A 24,774-nucleotide genomic window follows, 5' to 3' on the forward strand; every position below is an offset into this window, starting at 1 on the left:
TTTTTAAGTTAAGGAAAGTCAATTACAAACAAATACAAAACTGTAATTCTCTTTCTGCTTTACTGGAATACAACAAAGGAACTAAATGATGGTAACTAAAACATATAAATAGATCAAAATTCATCACCAAGACAAGAGCAAGGATCTGCACCTGAGATGATACACCCACAGAGCCCAGTGCAGGCTCACAGCTGTGTGGCACAGAAACAGCCTTGTGGAAAAGGGCCTGGGGGGTCTGGGTGGACACCAGGCTGAACTGGACTTAGCAGTGCACCACTGCAGCAAGGAGCGCAAAGCAGATCCTGGGTTGCATCCACAGAGTCATTGCTAGCAGGGACAGAAACTTGATCATCCCACCCTGTTTGGTGCATTTCAGGCCACACCTGGAGTATTGTGTCCAGTTCTGCTTCCAGCAGTTAAAAAAAAAAAATTGTGGACAACCAGAGAGCATCCGAATTAAGGCCATAAAGATGATCAAAAGCTCAAGAACACAAGTCCTGAAGAAGGACTGAAGGACTTGGTTTTTTCTGCCCAGAGAAGCTTGGGGGGACCTTATCACAGTATTGTGGTACTTACAGAGTGTCTATAGTGATGGAGGCTTTCTCTTAAAAGAAGACAAAAGGCAACAAGTGTTAAGCTGTACCAGAAAAGCTTTCGTCTTGATATAGGGAACTTCTGCCCAGTGAGAACAACCAATCACTGCAAAACCCTCTCCTCAGGGAGTTCCCACTGCAGTTTTTCAAGATGGTGTTGGAGAGGATGTTAGATTATCTCATCATGGTTCCCTTTACTACGAAAGGTTGGACCAGATGATCTTTCAGCACCCTTCCACCTGGTGCTATTCTATGATTCTGTGATTCTATAAAGGTGTGTGCTGCTATATTACACAGACTTCAGTAAAACAAAAACTGGTCAGGAACAGAGAATTCCAATAGCACTGTTTTCCATACCATTTGTAATAAAAGTGTTAATTATGCATGCTTTGTAAGACTTTCTATATGAAGGGATGTTGTAGCCCGTTGAGGGCTGGTCTCTTCTCCCAGAAAACCAGGGACAGGATGAGAGGACTTAGGCTTAAACTGCACCAGAACTTGTCGTTGTTGTTTCACAGAAACGGTGATTAGACATTGGAAAGGACTGCCGGGGGAGGTGGTGGAGTCACCATCCCTTAAACATCCCTGTGTTTAAGCAAAGGCTGAGCATGGCACTTGGAGCCATGGTCTAGTTTACATCGTGTTCAGTCATAAGTTCAACTCAGTGATCTTGTCTTTTCCAACCAAATTGATTCTGTGATTCTGTAACAGTAAAATAATGATGATGGAATTTAGAGTTGTCTCCCTTTCCATTGTGTCACATTCTTACATAGCCCAGGCCCGCGTTGCTGTGCACTTCTCAATGAGATTGTCACTCAACACCTTTATCCCGAGGCGCGGGGCTCCCGCACCGCAGCGTCTCGAGCCGGCAGGCTCACCCGAGGCAGTCTGTAACTTTAGACCACCGCCACACCGGGCTCTCGCCCTACCATCCCCGCCTTGTCCCCAGCCGTCGGTGCCGCCCCCGCGGGGCTGACAGCAGCAGGGAACCGTCCGCCCGTGCGGGCTCCGGGCCGGGCGCTGTCCGCGGTGACGCCGTGTCACCTCCCCGCCCACCCGAGTGACGAGCGCTGCCGGGTCACGCCCGGCCAATGGCTGCCGCGGCTCCGCGAGCGTCACCGGCAGGGCGCGCGCCGCGCGGCAGAGGCGGAGCGCTGCCGGCACTCCCGCGTCCCGCGGCCACGCGCGCGCTGCTCCTCCGCTCTATGGTCACCGTAGAGATCCACGGCGGTGGCGGATCAATACTGGGACGGCGGCGGCCGTGGCGCCGTGGGGAACATGGCGACGCTGGTGCTGGATAACGGCGCCTACAACGCCAAGATCGGCTACAGCCACGCGAACGTCAGGTGAGGGGCCGGGCCGGGCCGGGCCGGGCCGGGGCGGGGCGGGCCGGGGCGGGCGTTGGGCGTCCCCTCACGGCTTCGCCGCCGCCGCTCTCGGCCAGCCCCGCGCCCCCCGGCCGCTCACCGACGCGCCGGCCCGCAGCGCGCCTGCGCTCGCCGCGGAGAGGCGGGGCCTGGCCCCGCCCCGCCCCTGCGGCTGCTGCGGACCCCGCCCCTGCGGCGCGCGTCGCGCTGCGCGCCCCTCTGTCACACCGTGCCTCTGTAGCACCGTGCCCCTCTGTCACACCGTGCCTCTGTAACACCGTGCCCCGCTGTGCCACACCGTGCCTCTGTAACACCGTGCCCCGCTGTGCCACACCGTGCCTCTGTAGCACCGTGCCCCTCTGTGCCACACCGTGCCTCTGTAGCACCGTGCCCCTCTGTGCCACACCGTGCCTCTGTAGCACCGTGCCCCTCTGTGCCACACCGTGCCTCTGTAGCACTGTGCCCCTCTGTGCCACACCGTGCCTCTGTAGCACCGTGCCCCTCTGTGCCACACCGTGCTCCTGTAACACTGTGCCCCTCTGTGCCACACCGTGCCTCTGTAGCACTGTGCCCCTCTGTGCCACACCGTGCCTCTGTAACACCGTGCCCCTCTGTCACACCGTGCTCCTGTAACACTGTGCCCCTCTGTGCCACACCGTGCTCCTGTAACACCGTGCCCCTCTGTCACACCGTGCCTCTGTAGCACTGTGCCCCTCTGTGCCACACCGTGCCTCTGTAACACTGTGCCCCTCTGTGCCACACCGTGCTCCTGTAACACCGTGTCCCTGTGTGTCACACCGTGTCCCTGTGTGTCACCATGCCCCACCGGCCGGGGTTGGGGGAGAGCCCCTGGTGCTCTTGCTGTGCCAGGGCAGGGGGTGGCGGTTGCAGCTCAGTGCAGTGTGTGGCCGAGGTGGCGGGTGGTATTTGTTTTTCTGAAAGGTGTCTCGTCTGTACTGGAGTTGTCAGGAATTAAAGATTTCCCTAACTACTGGCTCCAGTTAATGGACTAAAGCCAAAATACAGCAGCAAAAATATTATTGAAAGTACACTGTTTATGAAAGTGGCATAAAGAAAGTGAATTATGTCTCATACCATGTTTAATAGGAAACTTCCCAATCTTTTCCAGCGTTATTCCCAACTGTCAGTTCAGGTCAAAGACTGCACGCTTGAAAACCTTTACGGCAAATCAACTGGATGAAATTAAGGATCCCTCTGGTCTTTTTTATATTCTTCCCTTTCAGAAAGTAAGTAAGATATCTTCAGTTTAACATTAAAGCCAAATGTAAATTGTTCTAAGGAATAGTTTTCATACTGTATGTCCCAACTGCAGGGTTATATGCAGTATCACACAAGAATCAGTCAGGAGTGTGAAGTTTAACAGTCATAGAATTGTTTAGGTTGAAAAAGACCTTTAAGATCATCAAGTCCAAAAGTTAACCCTGCACTGTCTGGCCCATCACTTAGCCATGTTGGTAAGTGTCACATTCTGCACATCTTCTAAATACCTCCAGGGATGGTGAGTCAGCCAGTTCCCTGGGGAGCCTGTGCCAGTAGTTGACAGCCCTGTTGGTGAGAAAATGTTTCTAGTCTAAAATTCTCTGGTGCAACTTAAAGGTATTCCATCTGGTCCTGTCCCTTGTTATCTGGGAGAAGAGACCAACCACCACCTCACTACAACTTCCTTTCAGGTCACTGCAGAGAGCAATGAAGTCCCCCTTGAGCCTCCATTTCTCCAGGCTTAACAGCCTCCCTCAGCTGGTCCTCACAGGATTTGTTCTCTGAACCCCTCACCAGCTTTTTTGCCCTTCTCTATTCTTGCTTCAGTCCTTCAATGTCTTTCTTGTTGGGAGGGAGCCAAAACTGAAAGTAGGATTCAAGGGATGGCCTCACCCAGTGCCAGGTGCAGGAAGGCAATCCCTGCCCTGGTCCTGCTGGCCACACTATTGCTGATACAGGCCAGGATACTCTTGGCCACCTGGGCACCTGCTAGCTCATGCTCAGTGGCTGCCAGCCAGCACCCCCAGGTCCTTTTCCACAGGGCAATGTCCTAGCCACCCTGCCCCAAGCCCGTAGTGCTGCATGGGGTTGTTGTGACCCAAGTGCAGGACCTGGCAGTTGGCTTTGCTGAACATCATAAGATTGTCCTCAGTCCATCAATCCAACCCATCCAGAAATCTTTACAGAGCTCTTCTACCCTCCAGTCCAGACTGTTGCTAACAGGGACCCCAGTACTGAGCCCCGGGGAACACCACTGGTGACAGGATGCCAACTGGATGTAGCACCAGTCAGCACCACTCTCTGGCCTGGACATCCAGCCAGTCTTTTACCCAGCAAAGAGTTCACCTGTTCAAGGTGTGAGCAGCCAGCTTTTCCAGGAGAATGCTGTGGGAACTGGTGCCAAAGACTTTACTGACTTTGGTGAAGTCCAGATAGACAACATTCACATCCATTGCCTCCTCCACATAATGGCTCACCTTGTCATAGAAGGAGAACAAGTTAGTCCAGCTGTAATAAACCCATGCTGACTCGACACGATCACTTGTATGTTCCCTACATGCTGGGTGGTGGCACTCCAGGTAATATGCTCCATAATCTGCTTCCCTGGCACTGAGGAAGATTGACAAGCTTCTGCCAAAAAGAATAATGTCTACAGAAAACACAATGTACATTATTTTTGTAGTGCAGTAATCAATGTATCAATGGGGAATATTTGTAACATACCTTAATCCTATGTAACATTTACACATTAGCCTAAAAATGTAAATTTAGACATTTTAACTCAATTTTTTCTATATTGCCAGTCTCAATTGTTGATTTTTTTAAGTATGATTTTATTTTTTCTAAATAGTGTAAATTTGTTTCTAAATTCCTGCAGGGTTACTTGGTGAACTGGGATGTTCAGAGACAGGTTTGGGATTATCTCTTTGGAAAAGAAATGTATCAAGTAAGAGCCTTTTCTTAATTACACATTCTGTGTATATTAAATACTGACTAATGGAATTAACAAATATTAAGTAGGACAGGTGATCTTACTGTTCTCTTTGAAAGTGCCTTCAATTAGAAATCACAGGGATTTAAGTTTTTGCAAACGTTTTTGAGTTCTGGTGTAGAATTTTGAAAAATATTTAAATTTTTTAGTTTGTAGGTATATACTGTTACTGAGTGCAGCTCACATAAGAAATTAATATCAATAAAATTAAGAGGTCAAGTTAATAAAAAAAAATCCCAGATAGATACAACGTAGTTAAGAGATCAATAAATAGTTAATGTAAAAGGGAGGGATGACCTGGGTCAGTAGGCCAAAATATCTATGCATTTTGTAATCATTTTTGGCTAGCCATTTTCTACCCCTGAATAACTTAAATGTATAAAATATAAATATCTGATACTTCATTTTTTTTGTATCACACAAGCTGGATTTAGCACAGGAAGTATATTAAGACTTTCCTTTTTTTTTTTTTTTTCTTTTAAAAATATTACATTCACTGGAAATTCTTGAGTTTTTTCTAACACCTGCATACTGAGAATGAAAGTAATGCCTCAAATTAACTTAGTCTCTGTACATTTTTATATTTAAAATATAAAGTGCTGGATTTTGATACATAAATTTCATTTTCGTTTTGGAACAGTAGTCATGGTTTTGAGAATTTGTTTTTAATTCTTCTTCACAAATGAAGACTACAGAGACATACAGTTGGTAATGTTTTTAGGGCCATATCCACTTATGATTGAAGTAACCCTATTAAGTCCTCTCTAAAAGAGTGTTTGCGATACCAGTAAACATGGAAAGTCCAGGATCTTTTGCTGGCCTCAGTAGAGGTCACTGGGAGTTTTATTATTTGTTCTTCACTGTGCAGGGCTTTGGTTATTAGACAGGTAATCTGCGGTGCAAGTACTGAGCTGTTAAGGAGACTTATTTTTCTTCAGTTGACAGGATTAGTGTAAAGTATTTTACATTAAAATTGTAGTGCTCCTTTGTGGTGTCTCTTTAAAATGTTGGATTGCAATTTGTAAGGATGGGAACAGAATCAGGATACATATGAAAGTGTTCCCTTCTATTATGTTTTTTACCCATTAATTAGATAAACTTGTATCACTGATCATGAAGCCTTTAAAAAAGCTAAAACATTCTAAGTCCAGCTTCTACAAACACATATGGCAAGTGGTAATCATGTCTTCAGATTTACATGATCTTCCACTGTTGCAAAAGGTGGTAAGGGATTATTAATTTTTACATTTTATGCAATGACAATCTTAATGTGTTTTTTATAGGTGGATTTTGTAGATACCAATATTATTATTACCGAACCTTATTTTAACTTTAGTTCAATACAAGAATCTATGAATGAAATTCTATTTGAAGAATATCAATTTCAAGCAGTTCTTAGAGTAAATGGTGAGTATGTCTTCTTCCCATTTGCATTTATGTATTTTGAAGTTAACCCTTTAAATAAATGAATAAGCGAGCACACATGCACACACACATATATATACATAGTAAAAAATATTACTTCAGTTGCTTCCTGGCTCTTGACTAAAAGTAGATTAAACATTTAAAAAATTATTTCTTTTACAAACTTCAGCTGTACTCTTGTACTACTTCCTAAAGAGTGTCATGGTATATAATTACAGGAAATTGAGGAGAGTAAGGATGACAGAAATAACAGATGGATTTTGGAACAGGATAGCATTTAAAGAATTCTACCAAAACTTTGCATGAAGTCTTTGATAGTTTTCCTTTTTTAGGGGGGTAGGATTGGTTTCTTGTTTGGTTTTGTTATGTGTTAGCAAATAAAATGCAGCATTACAATTATGAAATGTATTGTGTCTCACAGGGAATGTGTAAATAACCATACCACCCTTCTGAAAGATAACTGGACACTTTAGATAATTTTGATAAGTTTGTAGCATGATCAGTGTGATTAGACTTTAGAAGAAATGGGAACATGGACTGGAGTTCCTGAAAAAAATTAAATAGGGCCATATATAACAATTTTATCCACTGCCAAAATGAATTAATGCAGTGGCAGTATTATTATGTATTGAGGTCTTGAAAGTCTGTCAAAGGCATTTAAAATATGAAGCAAGTACACCTTCATATCAATGTTAATTATAATTGTTCATATAAAAATGGAATTAAATTTTTTGTATTTCAGCTGGAGCTCTTAGTGCACACAGGTATTTCCGGGATAATCCATCTGAGCTGTGTTGTATCATCGTGGATAGCGGATACTCTTTTACCCACATTGTACCTTACTGCAGAAGTAAAAAGAAGAAAGAGGCAATCATTAGGTATATTGAAATATATATTTTCTAGAGGTGTTTGCTGTGCCTGAAGTTAATAATAACAGAATTCCTCATGTTACTCTTTTTCTGTAGGATTAATGTTGGAGGGAAACTCTTAACCAACCATCTAAAGGAGATCATCTCTTACAGGTAAAGCATGCTGATTTTCACTCTGAAACTTGGTATGAAATAAGCTATAAGTTTATTAGGTATTCATACTGGTTCTATGAATTTTATATTAATTGCTGTTTAAAGGAGAAGGGAATTTTCTGTCTGTTATAATCTGCTAGCTACCATCTTGACTTTAAGATCAAGATGAATTGAGAAGAGTTTAAACCCATTGAAGAATTAGGCTGTTATTTTTCAAAGTGCCAGTGCTTTTGAAGTTGTTGAGGTTACCTGTGTGTTCAGAAGTATACAAGTCTTAACATATTTTCTGAGGTGTCTCAGTAGATCATCAGTCAGTTTGTTGACTGACTGTATCAATACCATAAAGAAAATGCAGTAGGATCAACCTATCATTGGGATCCTTCAGCTTGGAACTTTATCTAGGTAAAGGTCTTTACCAAAGAGCTACTGTCAGGATTACAGCTGTGCTTGTTAGCAAGACAGTGGGCAAATGCAGGTTGATGTATTTACTGAATTGTGAAACAGCACAATATTAAGCTCCAGTAGGCCAGGAATGCTTTAGTAAATTGAATATAAGTTTAGATATTGAGACAGTAGCTTCCTGTGGCTGAAAAACAATGGTTGCTCAGTTCCAGAAGAAAACTGGACAGGAAAGGGAACACTTAATTATTCTCAAACTTCTGTGGTTTTGGTTTTTGTTGTTCACAGGCAGCTACATGTTATGGATGAAACACATGTAATTAATCAAGTGAAAGAAGACGTGTGTTATGTTTCTCAAGACTTTTACAAAGACATGGACATTGCCAAGTACGTGTGTGATGGTACTAAATGTAGAATAATCTGTTTGTACAAACAGAACTATACCCTTAATCAGGAAACTTTTCAGTTAAGTTAAAGAAGTCTTGTCAGTATAAAATAGTTGGAATTTAGAACTTGTTCTTTATTCTCTTGAATTTTACATTCTTTTTCAGATTGAAAGGAGAAGAGAATACTGTAATGGTAGATTATGTTTTGCCAGACTTCAGCACAATCAAAAAAGGATTTTGTAAGGTAATAATAGTTCTGAAGTTTTTTTGTTCCCCTGCACAAGTCTAGTGGAGAGGTTAAAAATACTCCCTTTTTTCTACTGCTGTATTGTAACATCTTTCTTGTTATGCATTAATTGGTAAAGTTTTTCCTCAGTAAGTTGGGATGACAACAAAATACTTATTGTTATTCCAGCATAGCATTTTATGTTCTGTTATTTAACAGTTATAGCTTTCTCTGTTTGTGGTCTGTCATATAACTTATCCATATCATTATTTAGTTTTTTTAACGTTGTTAGGAAATGTTTTCTCCTCTTTGATGTTTTTTGTAAGTTTCTCTGAATTACATTTAAACACTCAAATACAGTTAAAAGTTCAAAGTCATGTTATAGAGGAGCCTGAAATACCAGTGAAGACAGTTTAACAGTTTTATCTCATTTACTGAGCCAGCCATAGTTTTGAAAGCAGTCCTATACTTTAGGGCCACTCTTATGCATACCAGTTTTATTTTGCTTTGGTCAAAACTGCAGTTGGTAAGAGCAAAGTCACTTCAGATTTAATATCGGAGTATGCATTATTCTTAAAAGATTTGCTGATAGATAATATGACAATGGCAGCACACACTGCCTGCTTCTGCAGGACATGAAATAGATTAACTGAATATTCCAGGATGTGATTTCTTTTCTTAAGCAGTGGGTACTATTCCTGTCTTTAATTTAGCCAAGGGAAGAGATGGTGTTAAGTGGAAAATACAAGACTGGTGAACAAATACTTCGTCTAACAAATGAAAGATTTGCAGTTCCAGAAATACTTTTCCATCCTTCGGATATTGGTATTCAAGAGATGGGAATTCCTGAAGCCATTGTTTACTCTATTCAGAATTTGCCTGAAGGTATATCCTGAAAGTATTTTGAAAAGGACAGGGTGGATGGGAGAAGGAGGGATGTTGTAATGGCTTGCTTTCATTTGGTGTGAAACTGACCAAAAGTCAGTAATTTAAGCATCAAAGAGTAAAACCTTTCTGACTGCTGTTTGTCAGAAGTAATGCTAAGGCTTTAATTTCATAGATTATGTATGTGTAATTGTTATTACTACAAAGAAGACTTTCATAGGTTTTATGTTGCCATGTAAGTATGGCAGCATTTAAGCTATTGATGTACTCTTAAAAAGCCTGTGTCACTTAAAATCCCTTTTGAAAGGGGAATTTTGTTGGCAAACGTGAAAATAAATACAAGAAAACAGTAGTTATCAAAGCCAAATTATGAAATCAGGGAGAACATAGGGTGATTGATCACCTTCTCATATTTCTATTTAACTGATATGCTGATTAGATGATCATAAATTTTTTGTATGTATATTTCTTACTTCTGTTCAAATTCATAACAAAATTAGAAAAATCACCACCTTTAATCTTTAGATATATATTCCATCTCTTATCTACAGATTTACTTAATTATTTTACAGAAATGCAGCCTCATTTCTTCAAGAACATAGTTCTGACTGGGGGAAACACCCTTTTTCCAGGCTTCAGAGATCGGGTTTATTCTGAAGTTAGATGTCTTACGCCAACTGACTACGATGTCTCTGTTGTTCTTCCTGAAAAGTAAGTCCTAAACAACTAAATAGGAGGGGCTTTATATTTCTAGTAGAACAAACAATAAAGTAGGGTTTCTTTTGCTGATTAAGAAGGTAGATTGAGTAAAGGCATTAATTTAAATATTAAGTGAGCAAAAATTGTGCAAGAAGAATATTTTAAATCAGTGTATTTTCAGACAAACCAAATAGAGAGATGACCTGCTTGCTCTGTACTTTACCTAATAAAGTTAAGGAAGTGTTTTTAGGGTCAGCCTTTTTACTGTAAACAGATAAATATGACTGTATTGTACGTATGTAAGATTAGAACTTCATCTTTTACTTAGAATTTTCAGCATCTGAATGCTGCCATGTCATTATTAACATACCACTTCAGGGATAGGGGTAACATCTTTGCAGAAGGAGTGGAGACAAAACAAGTATATTTTGAATATACAAAAAAAATCTACTTTTTAAATAAGGAGCATTTTAAAATACTATTAAAGAGTTATTATCTGTGCAAAGTAAATATAAAGGTAGATCCATGTCATTCCCTCTTCACATCTGCCTTCAAAGAGGCCCTTTTTTAAAAACCAAATCAGCTAGTCCTGCTAAAGTTTCAAACTTTGTCTCATAACTTCTCTGGAGCTGGATGGTTTGATATAGCAATCAAAAATGTAGTTTAATTAGGTGTGGCTAAATAAAAGTCTTTGAAATCATCACTGTATATTTCTATTTTAAATGAATCTATAGAGGAGTAACAATAACTTTATTCATTTTCCAGCCCTATCACTTACTCTTGGGAAGGTGGGAAACTCATTTCTGAAAATGATGATTTTGAAGACATGATAGTAACTAGAGAAGACTATGAAGAACATGGACACAATATCTGTGAAGAAAAATTTGATATATAGGTAGCATAGTTGGTTATGTTGTCATTCCATTGATTAACTTAGGATAGAATTCTTTGAACTACAACCTCTTTTTCCATCAGCTAGGATTGTGTTTTAGCTTTCCTGTATTGAATTGGGTTGAGAAAAAATAATTTTAAGAGTTTAGAAATAAAGTTTTACAAGCGTAATACTATGAAATAATATGTTAATTGCAACTTCATTATGTTTGTATCTTTTCTGATAGCTTCATTGTATTTTTATTGCAGAACACCTCAGTGCATGAGGCAATAAAAATATCAAGTGCTTGTACTGGTGTGATGTTAATACATAGTGAGAAGAAATGGGTTTGGTTTTTTTTTTCAAAATGAGTATTATTCTAACTCACATATCCCACTAAAAGGGCATTAAACATATCTCAAAAGGAGCCTTTGATGTTGCCTCTCCTGAAAAGAAATACATGAGTTTTATTTTTAGTTATTTTAGTGAGTAGCTATGAGAGAAATATACTTGAAATGTGACCACTGCTAGTGACAATATGCTTAGGCTTTGAGAAGAGAGTAATTTGAACAATTGCTTTTTCTAAAGAGTTTTTAATTTAGTAGGCTGTGGGGTTTTTTTGTTTGGTTTTTGTTTTAAACAATGACTGAGCAAATAGGCTTCCTCCCACTCCCATGGTTCTGGTAAAGAGGTGCCACAAAGGTGAACAAAGCTTGCAGCTGTGTCTTCTCCATGCGTGCTAGATAAACACAAATACCCCAGAACGTGTTGTTTCTGCCATCAGAAGCTGTGTTACTTTGCCATCAGTCTGTGCAGTATGGCATGCAGTTGGGGGAAGAGCCAGAAGGCTTGGAGGGCCAGGCTTAGCGGGGGTGCCCCACCTGACTTGCATGCTTGCCAAGACAGAGTTGGGCAGACAGGGTGGATAATGGACACTGGAGTATCCTGTTGTGTCTCATATTCCCTCTCTCGTCTGTCCTAATGAAAAGCCAGTAAATATTCCTACACAGTGCACTTACCTGGCAACCTTGCATAAGGGCAACATCAAACAGCAGCCAGTGCTTCAGAAAGTGGGAGATTATCTTTCTTCTTAAGTGTGACTTTTTTTACTTTGGAAAAAGTTCAAGGTTGCTTTCCTCTAGTCTAACCTGCTGAAAGGAATGAAAGGGGTACCTTCCTCCTGCTGTTAGCAGCTATGTGAGCCACACAGGAGGCAGCTAGGGTATGAAGGCATGAGACCAGCACCTACAACTTGTTGGACACAGATTGTATGACTTTTTGTAGGACATGAGTAAGTCTGGTACACTGTCAGTTTGACAGCCACATGGAGAAGCCCTTGTGTCCAAGCTCTAGTTTTTTAACTAAGTGCTTCATGTAAGTGTCAGCATACTTTAGCTGGGACTTAAAGAAACATACACATTCTCATGAAAGCACTAATGAACTTTTTTGTAGGAGCAAACATGAATACCCTATGAATAGAAGCAAGCCTCCTTTGAAGGTGGTACCACTTGTGCAGTAAGACTGCACTGAAAAATACCTCGACTAAACTCTTCACTCTGAATATTCTCTACTTCAAACAAATTCATACTGGCAATTAATTTTATAGGTCTATGCTAGAAATCATAAACAGAAATGAGTGACAGGTCCCAAGTTTCCCTACAACATCTGTGTCAGATACTGTTAAAAATACATGACAGAACTTTCTAAAGTCCAATAAAATTTTTCTAGTTTTGGAGTTTAACTGAAAACCAGTAGTCTATAGACCAAACCTGTTCTATTCAGTGCACCCTTATATGTAAAATAACAGGCTTCTGTCAACAGAAGATTAAAGGTGAGTAGATCCTCCTGTTAGGGTATGTGAATAAAACAGGGCTCTCAAGAGCTCTTCCTTTCCTTTTCAGAACTAGATCAATCTTAGCTTCTTGTCCCATGAACTGAAGGGAACCACAGGGCAGCTATAAACTGCTGCTCAGAACACTTCCTTACTGTTTTAACACCTCTTCTACACCCTCTGAACTGCCTCTTCCCAATTAACATAGTATGAAGTGAAAGGCTCATAACTTTTTATACAATTATTTATTATATTTAAATTAGCACAATAAAATTCTAAATCAAGTCACGAAGTGCAAGTTTTTTTTTTTTTAATGACAGTTTTTCCCCAAAGAAATTCCCAGCCCACAAATTACCACGTTATGACCCCTCCCAGGTTTAGTATTTTGAGTAAGACACAGTAAAGGGACTAAAGACAGAGAGAGAGAGATTAGGAAAAAAAAAAACCAAACAACTAAAACCTCTTCCTTCTACTCAACACCAGAAGCACTTAGTCAGGAAATACTTTCCTGTTTACAAGTCTCAACAACCTGCCTCTATATATGCTCCCTCTTCTGGGAGAATGACCAAAACCCTACATAGGGCTAGAAAAAGAATGCATGGCCCTGTACTATAGGAATTAGGGCATTCACCTCTGAAAGGGGAAACTTGGATATTTTTTCTCCTCTAGAAATTATTTATTTCACACTAGTGAGTCACATTTAATAGCAAGTGCATAAACAGGGATTCATGGACAGAGGTTTCAACCATATTCCCTAATTTCTAATAGGGCCAGGTAATTTAAATAAGGCTACTTCAAATATGCAAAGTTAACTAAGTGTACAGGCAATAAGTTGTGTTGTTTATATCTTAGAGTGTAACTATTTCAATTTAAAAACAGAACAGCACTTGTTTCAAGAAAGCTTTGGTATCCTGACTTGACTATGTTTGAAGCCTACAGGAGGATGGAGACACCTAAAGCAGCACACTCATAACAAAAAAAAAAAAAAAAAATCATGCTTATAGTGGAGCTAGTCAGCACTGGGGCCAAGAAAATGATAGATGAGTAGAGGATCTGTCACACAGGGAAGAGGCTGAGAGTGCTGTGATTGTTTAGCCCTGAGAGTGCTCACAGGAGGGAGTGAAGAAGACTGAGCCAGACACTGCAGCAGTGCCAGTGAAAGGACAGGAGGCAGTGCAAGAAATTCTCCCTAAGTATAAGGCAGTTTATTTTGATTTTTTTTTTTTCTTTTTGGTGTAGAGGTAGGGTTTGGTTGCTTGTTTTTAAATACTGTGAGACTGGTGAAAGTCTGGACCAGACTCACCCAAGAGGCTGTGACAGATCTGTTTTTGGAAATATTCTAAACTCAACTGGAAAAGTCCTTGAGCAGCCTGCACTAATCAAGTCCACTTCAACCTGGATTGGTGAGACTAGACCAGAGGTCCCTTCCAATACCAACTCTTTGAGTCTTTGTCCAATACATGACTAAATGTCTGTTGCAAGAATGAAAGAAGCAATGTAACCCTATCACACTATATCACATATTTATTTATTATAAAAAAAGGCTGAGACAGCATGAAAAAGAGAAGGCTTTGGAGTGATCTAATTGTTGCCTTCCCTGTACCTTAAGGGAGCCTACAAAGAGACATGGAGACGGTTTCTTCAAAATGTAATTTTTTCCTTGAATTAGCAGCAGCTCAGTCTGCCAGAGTGACTAACAAGAGGTTGTAATTACTAACTGCAAGCATGCACAGCTCCCCTGCCTAATAAATCATTCCTGCTGCAGATTCAAAACCCACTGACCTGTTTCCAACACTTTTTACACTTTGTACACTTTTACAATACCTACAGAAGTTATAACCTACTTTAAGATGAGATTAAGTTATTATTAATCAAAGATAGAAAATATTAAAACCCCCTACTGATTATCAACCCAAGCATGGCTTAGAACATAGATGTGGCTCAGATAGAAAGCCATGGAGTTGTGGGACAGATGGCAAAAAGTGCGAAACCCTGAACTCAAGGCAGCCCAAGCAGTGAGCTGTTATTACTTATTTACAAATAATTAAGGATATTTTGCTTAAAAGATTAATTAGATTTAATGCTTTTTAGCAGCATAGTAATTTTGATAGTTGTAGCTTCCTGAAACTGAAGATGTAAAGATGTAAGATAAAAACATTTTTATGAGCAATTTTCATGTGCCTCCTTCGCTCTTTTAAAAAAAGATTTAGAAAAGGCTGTATTAAAGTCTAACCATTTGGAGTACAAAATTCACATGTAGTTTTACAACCACTACAGTAGACAAAAGAATGGTATTTTTGGAATTCTTTGATTAATTTCTTCTTTTGCTTTGAAGGAACAGTAGGGTCATTGTCCATCTCTTGAATCAGTGCTAGAAGATACTGATTCGTTTGTTGCTTTTGATCTTCATATTCTTTAGTTGTAATGCGCTGACAGAAGGTGAAGCCTTTGTAAGAAATCAAAGGTTCAGATTAAGTTTCATGCATCATGTAAAAGCCTCGTTAAAAAAATATGGTAAGAAACATTGGCATATTGACACTCCAGTTCATATGTGATTACACCTACAAGCAATGTGAAACATACAGCTCTCCATTGAGAATGGACAGAAATCTAAACATGAATTGTGAAAATCAAGTTGAAAAGCAGTGTTACAAGTACAGTATCTTAGAAGATTCTGTATTGCAAGACAGGCCTGCAAGACAAAGAACAAATACAGTTCTCACACAGGAACCACAATGAAGAACATTACACAATAATGGCACCTTGCATTTGTCAGGATCCAAAGATTCCCTGTGAGTAAATCAGATCTGTAACAAGGCTCAGTACCTAATGCAAGTGAATAAATACTTTGAGAAAGTTTCCTCTAAACCACACTACAAAAATTAGGAACAGAATTTGGGAGCTTCTACGTGAGTAGACAGCTGAGCATGGTTTGGGCATCAGAGGCAGAGGTGATGCAAGAGAGATATTTAACTCAGCACAACTTAACTATAAAAAGGCTGTGAATCTCTGCAGTAAAGTAGTGCCCTGCAAGGACTCAAGCCCCCTCACTGGACAGGTGAGTTCTGGCCTGAGGAAGGACTGGCATACTGCTACTCCACAGATACTTTTTCTTCCTATACATATTAGAGAGCAATTTGGTTGAACAAGAGTCAGTTGCCTAAAGGGGAAAGATTTCTTACAAACACTATCTTTAGGCTTCACATAGAGAGTAGTATTAACCTGAGCTGTCAGAGTTTTCACATGGTCCTGTCCCTTCCTTCTTCTAAAGTAAGTTTGTCAAACATCAATACTTCTATGGTTTAAAAGAATCAGATGAAGAAAAAAGACAGCTCCTTCAAAAGGGAAAGCTTAACAACTGACAAAGAGATTAACCCTTAAAACTTCAGCATGGATCTTTAGTTCTGTGGTTTCAAGTGTCTTACTAGATTAAAACCAATTCTGGAGTTCCCTTGCTGGTTTTAGTCTTTTTTATTTCCAGCAGACTTAAGGATTACCTTCCTGCAATTGGCAGACCCCTTTTCTTATCCGAGTCTCCCAGCCTTCCCTCCTGCTCCCACCTGGACTTAAGAAGTTCAACAACTAAGAATGTTCAATAGCGCCTACGAAAAGATTTTGGAAAGAAAAGGGAAAATTACACCAGAATATGCGGCACACAGGAAAACAGGAATATGTCATGCCAGAGAGCTTACAATCTATTTCAACAAGTATGGAACTATTTCAAAACTATTTCAACAAGTAGATGGAACCTATATGCACTTATAGATTGGAACCCCAAAACTTTGTAAGAAAAATGGAGCATGGGGTTTGTACTTCTGTTGTCTCTTCAGTGTGTCAATGGAGACCACATAGGTTCTGAGAACATTACAGCTCTTTCCACTGTTGCTCATCTCTGTATTCTTTGGCTTCACAATATGTGATTCTCAGAACACTGAACCAGAAGGAATTTGGCCTCAACAGATGGTAAAAGATTCTGTACCAAGCTACTTCTCTTGCAGCTGCTGTATGAAATATAATATTACACAGCAGAGTAATTCAGTGTAATTTGTTTCCTGAGTGGTTTCTCTTCAGTGTTTAAACACACCATGCACTGGCAATACAGAAGTCAAAGAAGATAGAGTCACAGAGAAATTAAATTATTTAAGCCAACCCTTTTAATCAGTATTGGCAGCAAGGCCAGATGGAATGTTAGCTCAAAAGAAATAAGCTGAAAAGCATTAACCCCACATACAGAAGGGTAGTGTAGCCTAAAAGGAAGGCACTTGACACTTGGTGCGTAAGTCCTAAGATCTTAATAAACTTCATGCTTACTCAGAAAAAGGGGAGAGGTTCTTCAAAACACCTAACAGTCAAAACACTAAGTGTGCTCAAGTCATCTATCAGAACCTTGAACTACTACTGAGTTCTGTGAGAATTTGTATTGTGTCTTGTGGCAAAAATAAAAGAATACTGTTCCTAAATACAATGTCCCGTTAAATTCACAAACCAAATTAGAACCAAATAACTTCAGGAAGCACATTTTTGCACTACTATTTCCAGAAGCAATTATTTGGTAAAAAAAATGTAATGTATCCAAACTAGAATATTAATAGAATCCTTGTTCTCCAATATTCAGACCAGTTTTGCATATAATTTAATACTTAGTGCATTGACCACTATTCCCCATAATGATTCACTTCTAACAAAGGAAAAGAAGTCTATGCACTTATAGGCAACTGATGATAAATCAGTTCTTATAAAATTATTTATATAAAAATTTATCCCATCATCTACCTGAATTGATATCTGGATCTTGTCCTTCTAGCAAACTCTGAAGTCTCCTACTTGTTAGTTCCAGAAGAGTCAAAGGAGCCTGAAAATAAAACCCAGTAAAGAAAACATTACAAAACCAATACTTCTGCGTTTTGATACTATAAAGCTTTCAAATAACCAATTTAAAAACACATAATTAAATGCAGAAGAATTTATGGCTACATTTATTTAGGTACACAGTCAAAGTCTCTCACAGAATTGCACTAAAACACATAGTTTTACTAAGATGTATGTGTTTATTTCTAGTATTTCTGGCCAAAGAAATAGGAAGCAAAAAGTTCTAGATGCCATTTTCCACGACAAAAACCACAGTGCAAAACAAGCCAATTTCAGCTTTCACACAAGGCTCTCAATGGCAGCTGTCAGAGAGAACCACCGTCCACTCACCGTTACTCCAGCACAGTTCTGGCCCTAACTCCAGTGGGGAATCAAAGGCCCAGCCTTTGATTCAGAACCCTTAACACAAATTTAAAAAAGGGGGGGTTGGCTGTGTACTAACAAATACAAAACCCTCACTAACCACTTAAGGCTTTCAAACTAAACTGGAACTAATTAAAAAAAAAAAAAATTCTTCCATGTTGCAACCTGAAGTCAGAAGTGGAAATTTATGTGTTGTATAAAAATAAAAACCAGTATTTTACTGAAACCAAATTTCTGTGAAGCTGATTTTTATAGGGTATGGTAAAGTTTCATCTTTTCACATGTGACAATATGATGAAACATAAATTAAGGAGATTATAAAAATCTATATTTACACAACTCATCAAGTTTAAGGGAAAGGCTACTAGCATTTTGTGGTTCTATTTGTTTTCTTTAATTTAGAAGTTAACATTCCAAAATACTAAGGATCTTTTAGAGCTGTCAAAGCTATACACTGGGGTACAAGAGCATGCCATTTTTCTACCACTCAGAGTATGCCAGTGAACTTCTAAAGAAGAAAGACACTGAGATACCTAAGTATTTAGTAGGCATTCATGCCAACATGACCCTATTAAATATTATTAATATTTTAAATATTTTCCTAATACAAATCATGCAAATAGAGAGGATATAATTTATAAAGGATTGCAAAGCTCTCAAAAATCTGTCCTATGTAGTCTGGAATAGCTTCTCACCCTGTTTGGCTGTACTATTAAACTGTAACAAATGGAACATTAAACACAGTTCCTTAGACTTGTCATACTCAAAAAAAGGCAGTTCATGGCATTTAACATTCAAAATGACAAAGCCAATGATGTAAGGAGAATGATACCTTGAAGAGCTCAGAGTGATTGTCCATCAGAAACTGAGTCAGCAGCTCTGCCTGTGGTTTTGACAGTGTCCTGTTTTGTAAGATGAACTTTGTACAAGTCTTGATGATCACAAATCTGTTCTCAAACTAGAAAAAGTAGTACCCGGATTTGGCATTAGATTGACTTGCAGTATGCTAGCAAAGACTAAGTACAACGGGACGCTATCAGTGGGAAACAGATCACATGGAAAGGCAGTAAACAGAATACTTCTAATGAGACAAAAAATTTTAGCTTTACTATGACAAATTGCTATTTTTCACATTAAGCAGAACAGATACTTACTTGTTTTTGCAATCTGTAGCCCTCAGATTCTGATGCAATGGCTAGGAATGTCAGGAGCCTGTGAAGTTCTTCACTAATATTCGGTGCTAATAATTTTAAATAAAGTTGTAATGCCTCCAGGGCTTGATCTGTTTTTCCTTTTTCTGCCATGGAGTAAAACAGCATATCCAATGTTACTATTCATTTTCAGAGTTATGAATACTTATTTAAATCCCAATAATAATTCCAGTTTTGGAGGTGTTTCCTTCCAAACAAAATTTCATGTTGTTCCAGTTATTAAAAGATTCTTTTCTCAATCCACAAGTTTTAATTTTGACTCCCCCACCAGGGGCAGTGTGGCAGCAGGCAGTGAGTGAGCAGCTTTGTAGTACTTAGTTGACAGGTGGGGAGTTAAGGCACAACAACCCAGTAGGGTTGAAGCAGCAGCAACAAAGGCCATAAAGGTAGGATTAATCTTAAACTTGTATTTAAATGAAACCCGTCTGGTTTACTTGTATGCATATGATGGGAGAGCTCTCAACAGTCCCTTTAATAATTTTAAATAACTTCTATTACAAAAAAGGACCCTATGTCCATAATTTTAAAAATCTTATTCTGGTTAACATGAAAAACTTCATAGCAATGATTTTAGTTTTATGTAATTACTTAGTAGTAGTAACAAGGCACATTCTGACTTGGGGTAAGTAACTTCCACAATGAGAGTAGTTATCTATTGAAAGTTACCCACAGAGGCTGGTGGATCTCTATCCTTCCAGATTTTCAAAATTCAGTTGGACCAGGCCCTAAGCAAATTCATCTAACTTTGAAATTTGTCCTTGGCTCGAGTAGAGGTTCGTAATAGTGATCTTGAGCATTCCAACCTAAAAAGTGCATCTGCAATGGCATTGCAAATGGTGTCATGATTCAGTCAATTGATACTTAGTGACATCATCAACACAGCTTTTATCCTTATGTTTTGTTCCAGGTTGCTCTTACCTATAAGTTCTATAATTCCTGAATGAATATCAAAATCCTGAGTGGCAAGAAGAGAATCCTTCTTTTGACTGTAATACTTCATAATAACATCAAAAAGAATCTTCTTGTATGTATTCAGACTGTTGGGGTTGTTCGTGCTTTGAGGTAACTGCTGACTAACCATCACTAGGAATTGGTCAGGAAAATACTCCAAGCATTCAATTGCAGCATAGAGCCATCTGTCAAGCCTGTAGAAGTAAAAGGTAGTTTTAGTGCTTGCCTTAAAATGCTCTACCTATTTTTATTTTCACAAATTCATAGAACATTCTGAGTCAGAAGGGACACACAAGGATCACTGCATCTAATTCTTAAGTAAATGAGATTGTAATTAACACCATGCTCTGAACAACTGAGCTATCTCAGGGTCCATTTAATCCTTTAAAGAAAACTAGATAGGTACAGTCACATATATAAACCACAACACTTAACTGGTGTATTAAGCAGTTTGTGTAACTTATTTCACTACAACCATTCAAGAACCTGCTCAAAATGAGCAACTTCCATGTTTTTCCTATGCTACCCGAGATAAACACAGATCAAAACAAGTATCATGCAATAATGCCAGACTGTCACTGACCCCAGGAATTCACCTAGTATTTAAAAACCAAACACCACACTATCATCACTCCAACACACACATGGAAAACCCACCAGAGCTAACCAGGGTGAAAAAACCTGATCTCTATAGAAGAGAAAAAGACCGTTTGAAAAAGAGGGAAAGTTGGTTAAATCCCAGAGGACTACAGAAGCAGTTTATTATATAAACTACTATAAAGGCATGAGTTTTCACAAGCATCTATTTTCTCTATATCTTAACTAAGGAAAGAAAATGTAACCTAATTATGCACCTACAATTCGGCTGCATAATTTATTGTTGAAAGAAGCCAGAAGATCGGAGAAAAAAGTCTCAACCATTTTGTACAGAAGGAATATAAAATCATAGAAATGTGTTGTGTGGGACAGATGAACAATTACTTTTATCTGATTCTGGATGTACAATAATTTCATCTGAACCAATCACAAGTTGCAAATATTATTTAAGATCCACAGAATCTTATTTTTATCATGGAGAACTGAAGCAAAGATTGTGAAATTGCAGATAAAAACGGTATTAATTTGACAAAAATAGTCATTCCTAAGACATTCACATAAGCCTTGACATATTCATTAGAAGTATACGCAAGATAGAAATCAGCCTAAGTACACTAAACAAGAACACTACAAAAGTAAGAGAAGATTTAAGGAAAAGAACACTGACAACATGCAGCCACTTTTATATTCTCATAATATAAGCATTATTCAGTGCTACAGCTTAGTTTCTCCTTTTCTCTTGCTAACAATAGATGCCTTACTGACTTTCTATCTTCACACCACAGCCACTAGGAACCGTGACAAACAAACAAAAAGACTCAGAATAAAGTTTTCAAGTTCTGATGTCTGTTACGGAGACCTAAGAGTAAAGAATCTGGTCTAGAAACTAGGAGTGTTTACAACACCCAAGGTTAAAGTTGTAATGTTTACTTAAAATACTCAAGTGTCCAACTCTAAACATACACTTTTTGTGAAATCACCACTTCTGAAAAGAAGTCAATCACACTAATGCCACCTCTTTCTACAAGTACACAAACATAATGATATCTATTTGTTCACTTAACACAAATCTTTGATCAAGAGTAAAATAAAGCCTTTACTAACAAATTCATTTCATAGATATATAACTTACTCGGGCAAGTTTAAGCTACACGTAACCTCTCTGTCCAGGAAAGTATTTGAGATAATCATGTCTTCTTCTTTGCCAAAACTGTCTGATTTTGTCTTCACTGAAGACACCAAGATATCTTCTAGAACGGGAACATCAATTAACTGCAGCAGTCGTAGCAGAGTTTGCTGTTTCCAGACATCTTCTATTACTGATACCATAAACAAACAAAAAACCCTCAGAAACAAGATCTTATGTAAACAACTAACTTTTGTTTTTACTCACTAAAGATCTTTTAAGTGTTCAAAGAAAACACAGTAACAGCATAGTGTGAAGTTGCTGTGTTGGGTAAGAAGGGATCAAAATAGGAATGCTAAAAAAAGTCTCCCCCATCATATTAGGATTCTGAATAAACTACTCTAATTAGCAGAATGGAAAAAGAGACAAGTGAAAAGTAAAGGACACACATAATAAAGATAGTCTTAAGATTAAGACCTACTTCCTTCTGAAGTTTGTTTTCATAACTGGCACCACTATGCAAAAACATAACCCTATTGTGTTTCCTTCTGTTTAGTTACTACAAGCATTAACCCCTTTAACACTCATTTAGATATTTTGTCATTAGTGACAGGTTAAATTTAGGTCTTTGTGGAGCATTGTTTAACAGAAATGGGGCACTCACTACAAGATACAGTGAAGAACAATCAAGTTTTAAAAAGAAAAAATTCAATCCTCACCTCCTTTTGAAAGCAGGCAAGTTGGTTCATTAACCATGATCTTTGGAGGTAAAGATGCATGAACATATATTGATTGAAGAAGCTCTTCAATCCTCTTTTTATCAGCTGCTTCCAATGCTAAGGGGTTTGAAAGTGTTGTGCCACACTTTGTTCTGCTTAGGGAGGGGAAAAAAAGATGTATAACAAATACTATTAGAACATATTTGTCTTTTTGTTACTTACTAAATTGCTCTTAAATCAGAACTTTAGGGCTTCATTATATCTGGAGTCTATCCTGCTACTAGAATTCCTATCATCCACATCTGCTTTGTGGAAAAGGCAAGTGTATTGATTCCAAATACTGTTTGCTAGTTTCACTTTGTTAACTGGCTTTCAGTAACTAGCTCATTCATGCTAAGTCTCAGATTTCAGCACAAATGATAGCAAAACCAAATTATTCCTAGGCTTATACTACTGTGCCAGACTCTATTCCAAATAACAAATGGCAGATCAGAATACTTTACTCAAAAATATCTGGAAGCACCTACAATTTAGACATGACATTTCTCAAAACTGGTACAGACTCTTCAGAAGTCTCCAAGACCTGGTTTAGTCAGACATAACTTCATTTAAGGGTAACCCCCCCCTTAACTTTTTTTAAAAAAGAAAAAAGTTAGAATAGTTCAGAATAACTCACTTGGAACATCGTTTTGTTTTCTGTTTGCAGATTTGCTCAGGAGATAAGCTTACATTGTCCTTATTCTTTCTTGGAAGAAGAGGATCAAGACTGCTATTTACAAATCTATACAGACTAGTATCCGTGTCTTCAAATTCTGTTTCCTTCCCATTCTTGAATAAGTAAAGCCTGGCTCCAACTGGCTCAAACACTTTGTGATCCATCAACGCTTGGCATACACGGACCCCCTTCAGCCGAGAAATATCCATGCAGCTTAGGTACATGCTTTGCATAAGATGGCTCAGTACCACATCAACAGCGTTGGAGCCAGTGAAACAGTTTCTATACGTTTTCAGGTGCTGTCTACGTCTTTTGATTTCCACTTGATTGTGAAGGGCATGTATAATACTATTCCACAGCTGAGTTGCTTGAAAAGGACCATCGCAGTCTGCAAAGTATTTATATGAAAGTTTTACAAATTTACAAAACTTTAATACTTAAAAAATACACTGTGATTTTAGTTTTATATTTTTAAAAAAATATTTAGAAATCAGCTGAATTTTACAAAGACAATATTTCATGACTCAGTTCTTCTTGTATGCTGACTCACACCCACTATGGTAGAATCAAGAGAAGAGAACAAAAATCCACTACAAACAGGTGATGAAGGTTTTTTTGTCATTGTTATGACCACACATTTTATGAATGCGGTACATACATACATACATACATACATACATACATACACATTAAATCATCAGAGAATCACAAATCAGCCGAGGCTTGCAGGGACCTCTGGGGTCTACCTGGTCCAACCTCCCTGCTCGAGCAAGGCCACCCAGAGCTGGTCGCCCAGAACCAGGTTTTGAGTATCTCCAGATACCGAGATGTCCACACAGGATATCACAACCTGTCTGGGTACCACTGAAGAGAGTCTACCTCCATCGTCTTTGCACTCTCTCTTTAGATACTTGCAGAGACACCCCCAAGCCTTCTCTTCTCCCGGCTGATCAGGCCCAGCGCGCTCAGTCTCACTGGGGGAGGTGTTCCGAAGCCCCCAGTTTATGCTCACACATCGCGCAGAAGACAAACGAGTGTCTGCAGTGCATCAACCGCGCCTGCCTCCCGCTCGGAGCACCCAGCCCAGCTCACGCCCAGCCCAACCAGCGGCGTCTGCTGTAAGCTCAACTCCAGGGGTACGGCCGGAGGAAGCTGCTCTCCCCCCGGTTCAGCTGCCAAGCCTCCCTAGCCCCGTTCTGCCCGGCGCCCCCTCCCGCGGCACCGGCAGCCGGGGGTGCCAACAAAAACAACGGGCAGCGCCGGTCCCTCGCAGCCCGCTCCGCTCCCCTTCCCGGCCCCTCCGACTCTGCGGGGGAAAAGCTACTGCGACGGAGAGACGAGGATGACGCTCTTCGCCCACCTCGGCGCCGCCCGCTCCCCCGCCGCGGCTGCAACTCGCTCTGGCTGCGGATCCTCCTGAAGCGCGGAGTCAAATACCCCGCCATGGCCACGGCCGGGCCGCTGGCGGAAGCCGGCGGAGCGCATCACTTCCCGCCCGCCGCCCCCGGCCGCGCCCAGCGCCGCCCC

The 24,774-nt window shown here is 39.7% G+C and overlaps 2 protein-coding genes and 1 long non-coding RNA gene across 6 annotated transcripts; 1 reads left to right on the top strand and 2 right to left on the bottom strand.

The window, feature by feature from the left end:
• Positions 1-1,068: 1,068 nt before the first annotated feature.
• Positions 1,069-1,640, bottom strand: LOC128788664 (uncharacterized). The gene is made up of 2 exons (XR_008431156.1): positions 1,472-1,640; positions 1,069-1,295 (listed from the first exon to the last, which is right to left on the bottom strand). It is a non-coding gene; the product is annotated as an uncharacterized LOC128788664 (long non-coding RNA).
• Positions 1,641-1,774: 134 nt separating this feature from the next.
• Positions 1,775-11,177, top strand: ACTR6 (actin related protein 6). Its single transcript, XM_053943863.1, has 11 exons — positions 1,775-1,939; positions 3,090-3,207; positions 4,839-4,907; positions 6,236-6,359; positions 7,120-7,255; positions 7,343-7,399; positions 8,087-8,185; positions 8,350-8,428; positions 9,124-9,295; positions 9,868-10,006; positions 10,760-11,177. The coding sequence occupies exons 1-11, from the start codon at positions 1,872-1,874 to the stop codon at positions 10,887-10,889; spliced, it is 1,191 nt and encodes a 396-aa protein (XP_053799838.1). The 5' UTR covers positions 1,775-1,871; the 3' UTR covers positions 10,890-11,177.
• DEPDC4 (DEP domain containing 4) lies at positions 3,228-24,699 on the bottom strand. Of its 4 annotated transcripts, XM_053943861.1 has the most exons (10): positions 24,608-24,699; positions 23,209-23,635; positions 22,533-22,687; positions 21,820-22,006; positions 20,058-20,284; positions 19,083-19,225; positions 18,761-18,886; positions 17,470-17,548; positions 4,438-4,610; positions 3,228-3,526 (listed from the first exon to the last, which is right to left on the bottom strand). In XM_053943861.1, exons 1-10 carry the CDS (start codon positions 24,690-24,692, stop codon positions 3,485-3,487), a joined length of 1,644 nt encoding a protein of 547 aa, XP_053799836.1. In that variant the 5' UTR covers positions 24,693-24,699; the 3' UTR covers positions 3,228-3,484. The 4 variants fall into 4 exon arrangements, with proteins under 4 accessions (XP_053799836.1, XP_053799835.1, XP_053799834.1 ...); XM_053943860.1 differs by lacking the exons at positions 3,228-3,526; positions 4,438-4,610 and adding an exon at positions 12,923-15,142 and having other exon boundaries at positions 22,533-22,684; XM_053943859.1 differs by lacking the exons at positions 3,228-3,526; positions 4,438-4,610 and adding an exon at positions 12,923-15,142.
• Between the last annotated feature and the right edge of the window lie 75 nt (positions 24,700-24,774).

Source organism: Vidua chalybeata, chromosome 5, assembly GCF_026979565.1.
Source record: "Vidua chalybeata isolate OUT-0048 chromosome 5, bVidCha1 merged haplotype, whole genome shotgun sequence".
NCBI lineage: Eukaryota > Metazoa > Chordata > Aves > Passeriformes > Viduidae > Vidua > Vidua chalybeata.

Bases quoted from the DNA above. Each gene is read 5' to 3' on its own strand.
- ACTR6 (XM_053943863.1), top strand. From the start codon at position 1,872: ATGGCGACGCTGGTGCTGGATAACGGCGCCTACAACGCCAAGATCGGC. The intron at 1,940-3,089 runs GTGAGGGGCCGG...AATCTTTTCCAG, and splicing joins TACAGCCACGCGAACGTCAG to CGTTATTCCCAACTGTCAGT. The intron at 4,908-6,235 runs GTAAGAGCCTTT...TGTTTTTTATAG, and splicing joins TTGGAAAAGAAATGTATCAA to GTGGATTTTGTAGATACCAA.
- DEPDC4 (XM_053943859.1), bottom strand. From the start codon at position 24,692: ATGGCGGGGTATTTGACTCCGCGCTTCAGGAGGATCCGCAGCCAGAGC. The intron at 22,688-23,208 runs GTGAGTTATTCT...CCCCTCCCTAAG, and splicing joins AAAACAAAACGATGTTCCAA to CAGAACAAAGTGTGGCACAA. The intron at 22,007-22,532 runs GTGAGGATTGAA...TTATGGTATCAG, and splicing joins TTGCCTGCTTTCAAAAGGAG to TAATAGAAGATGTCTGGAAA.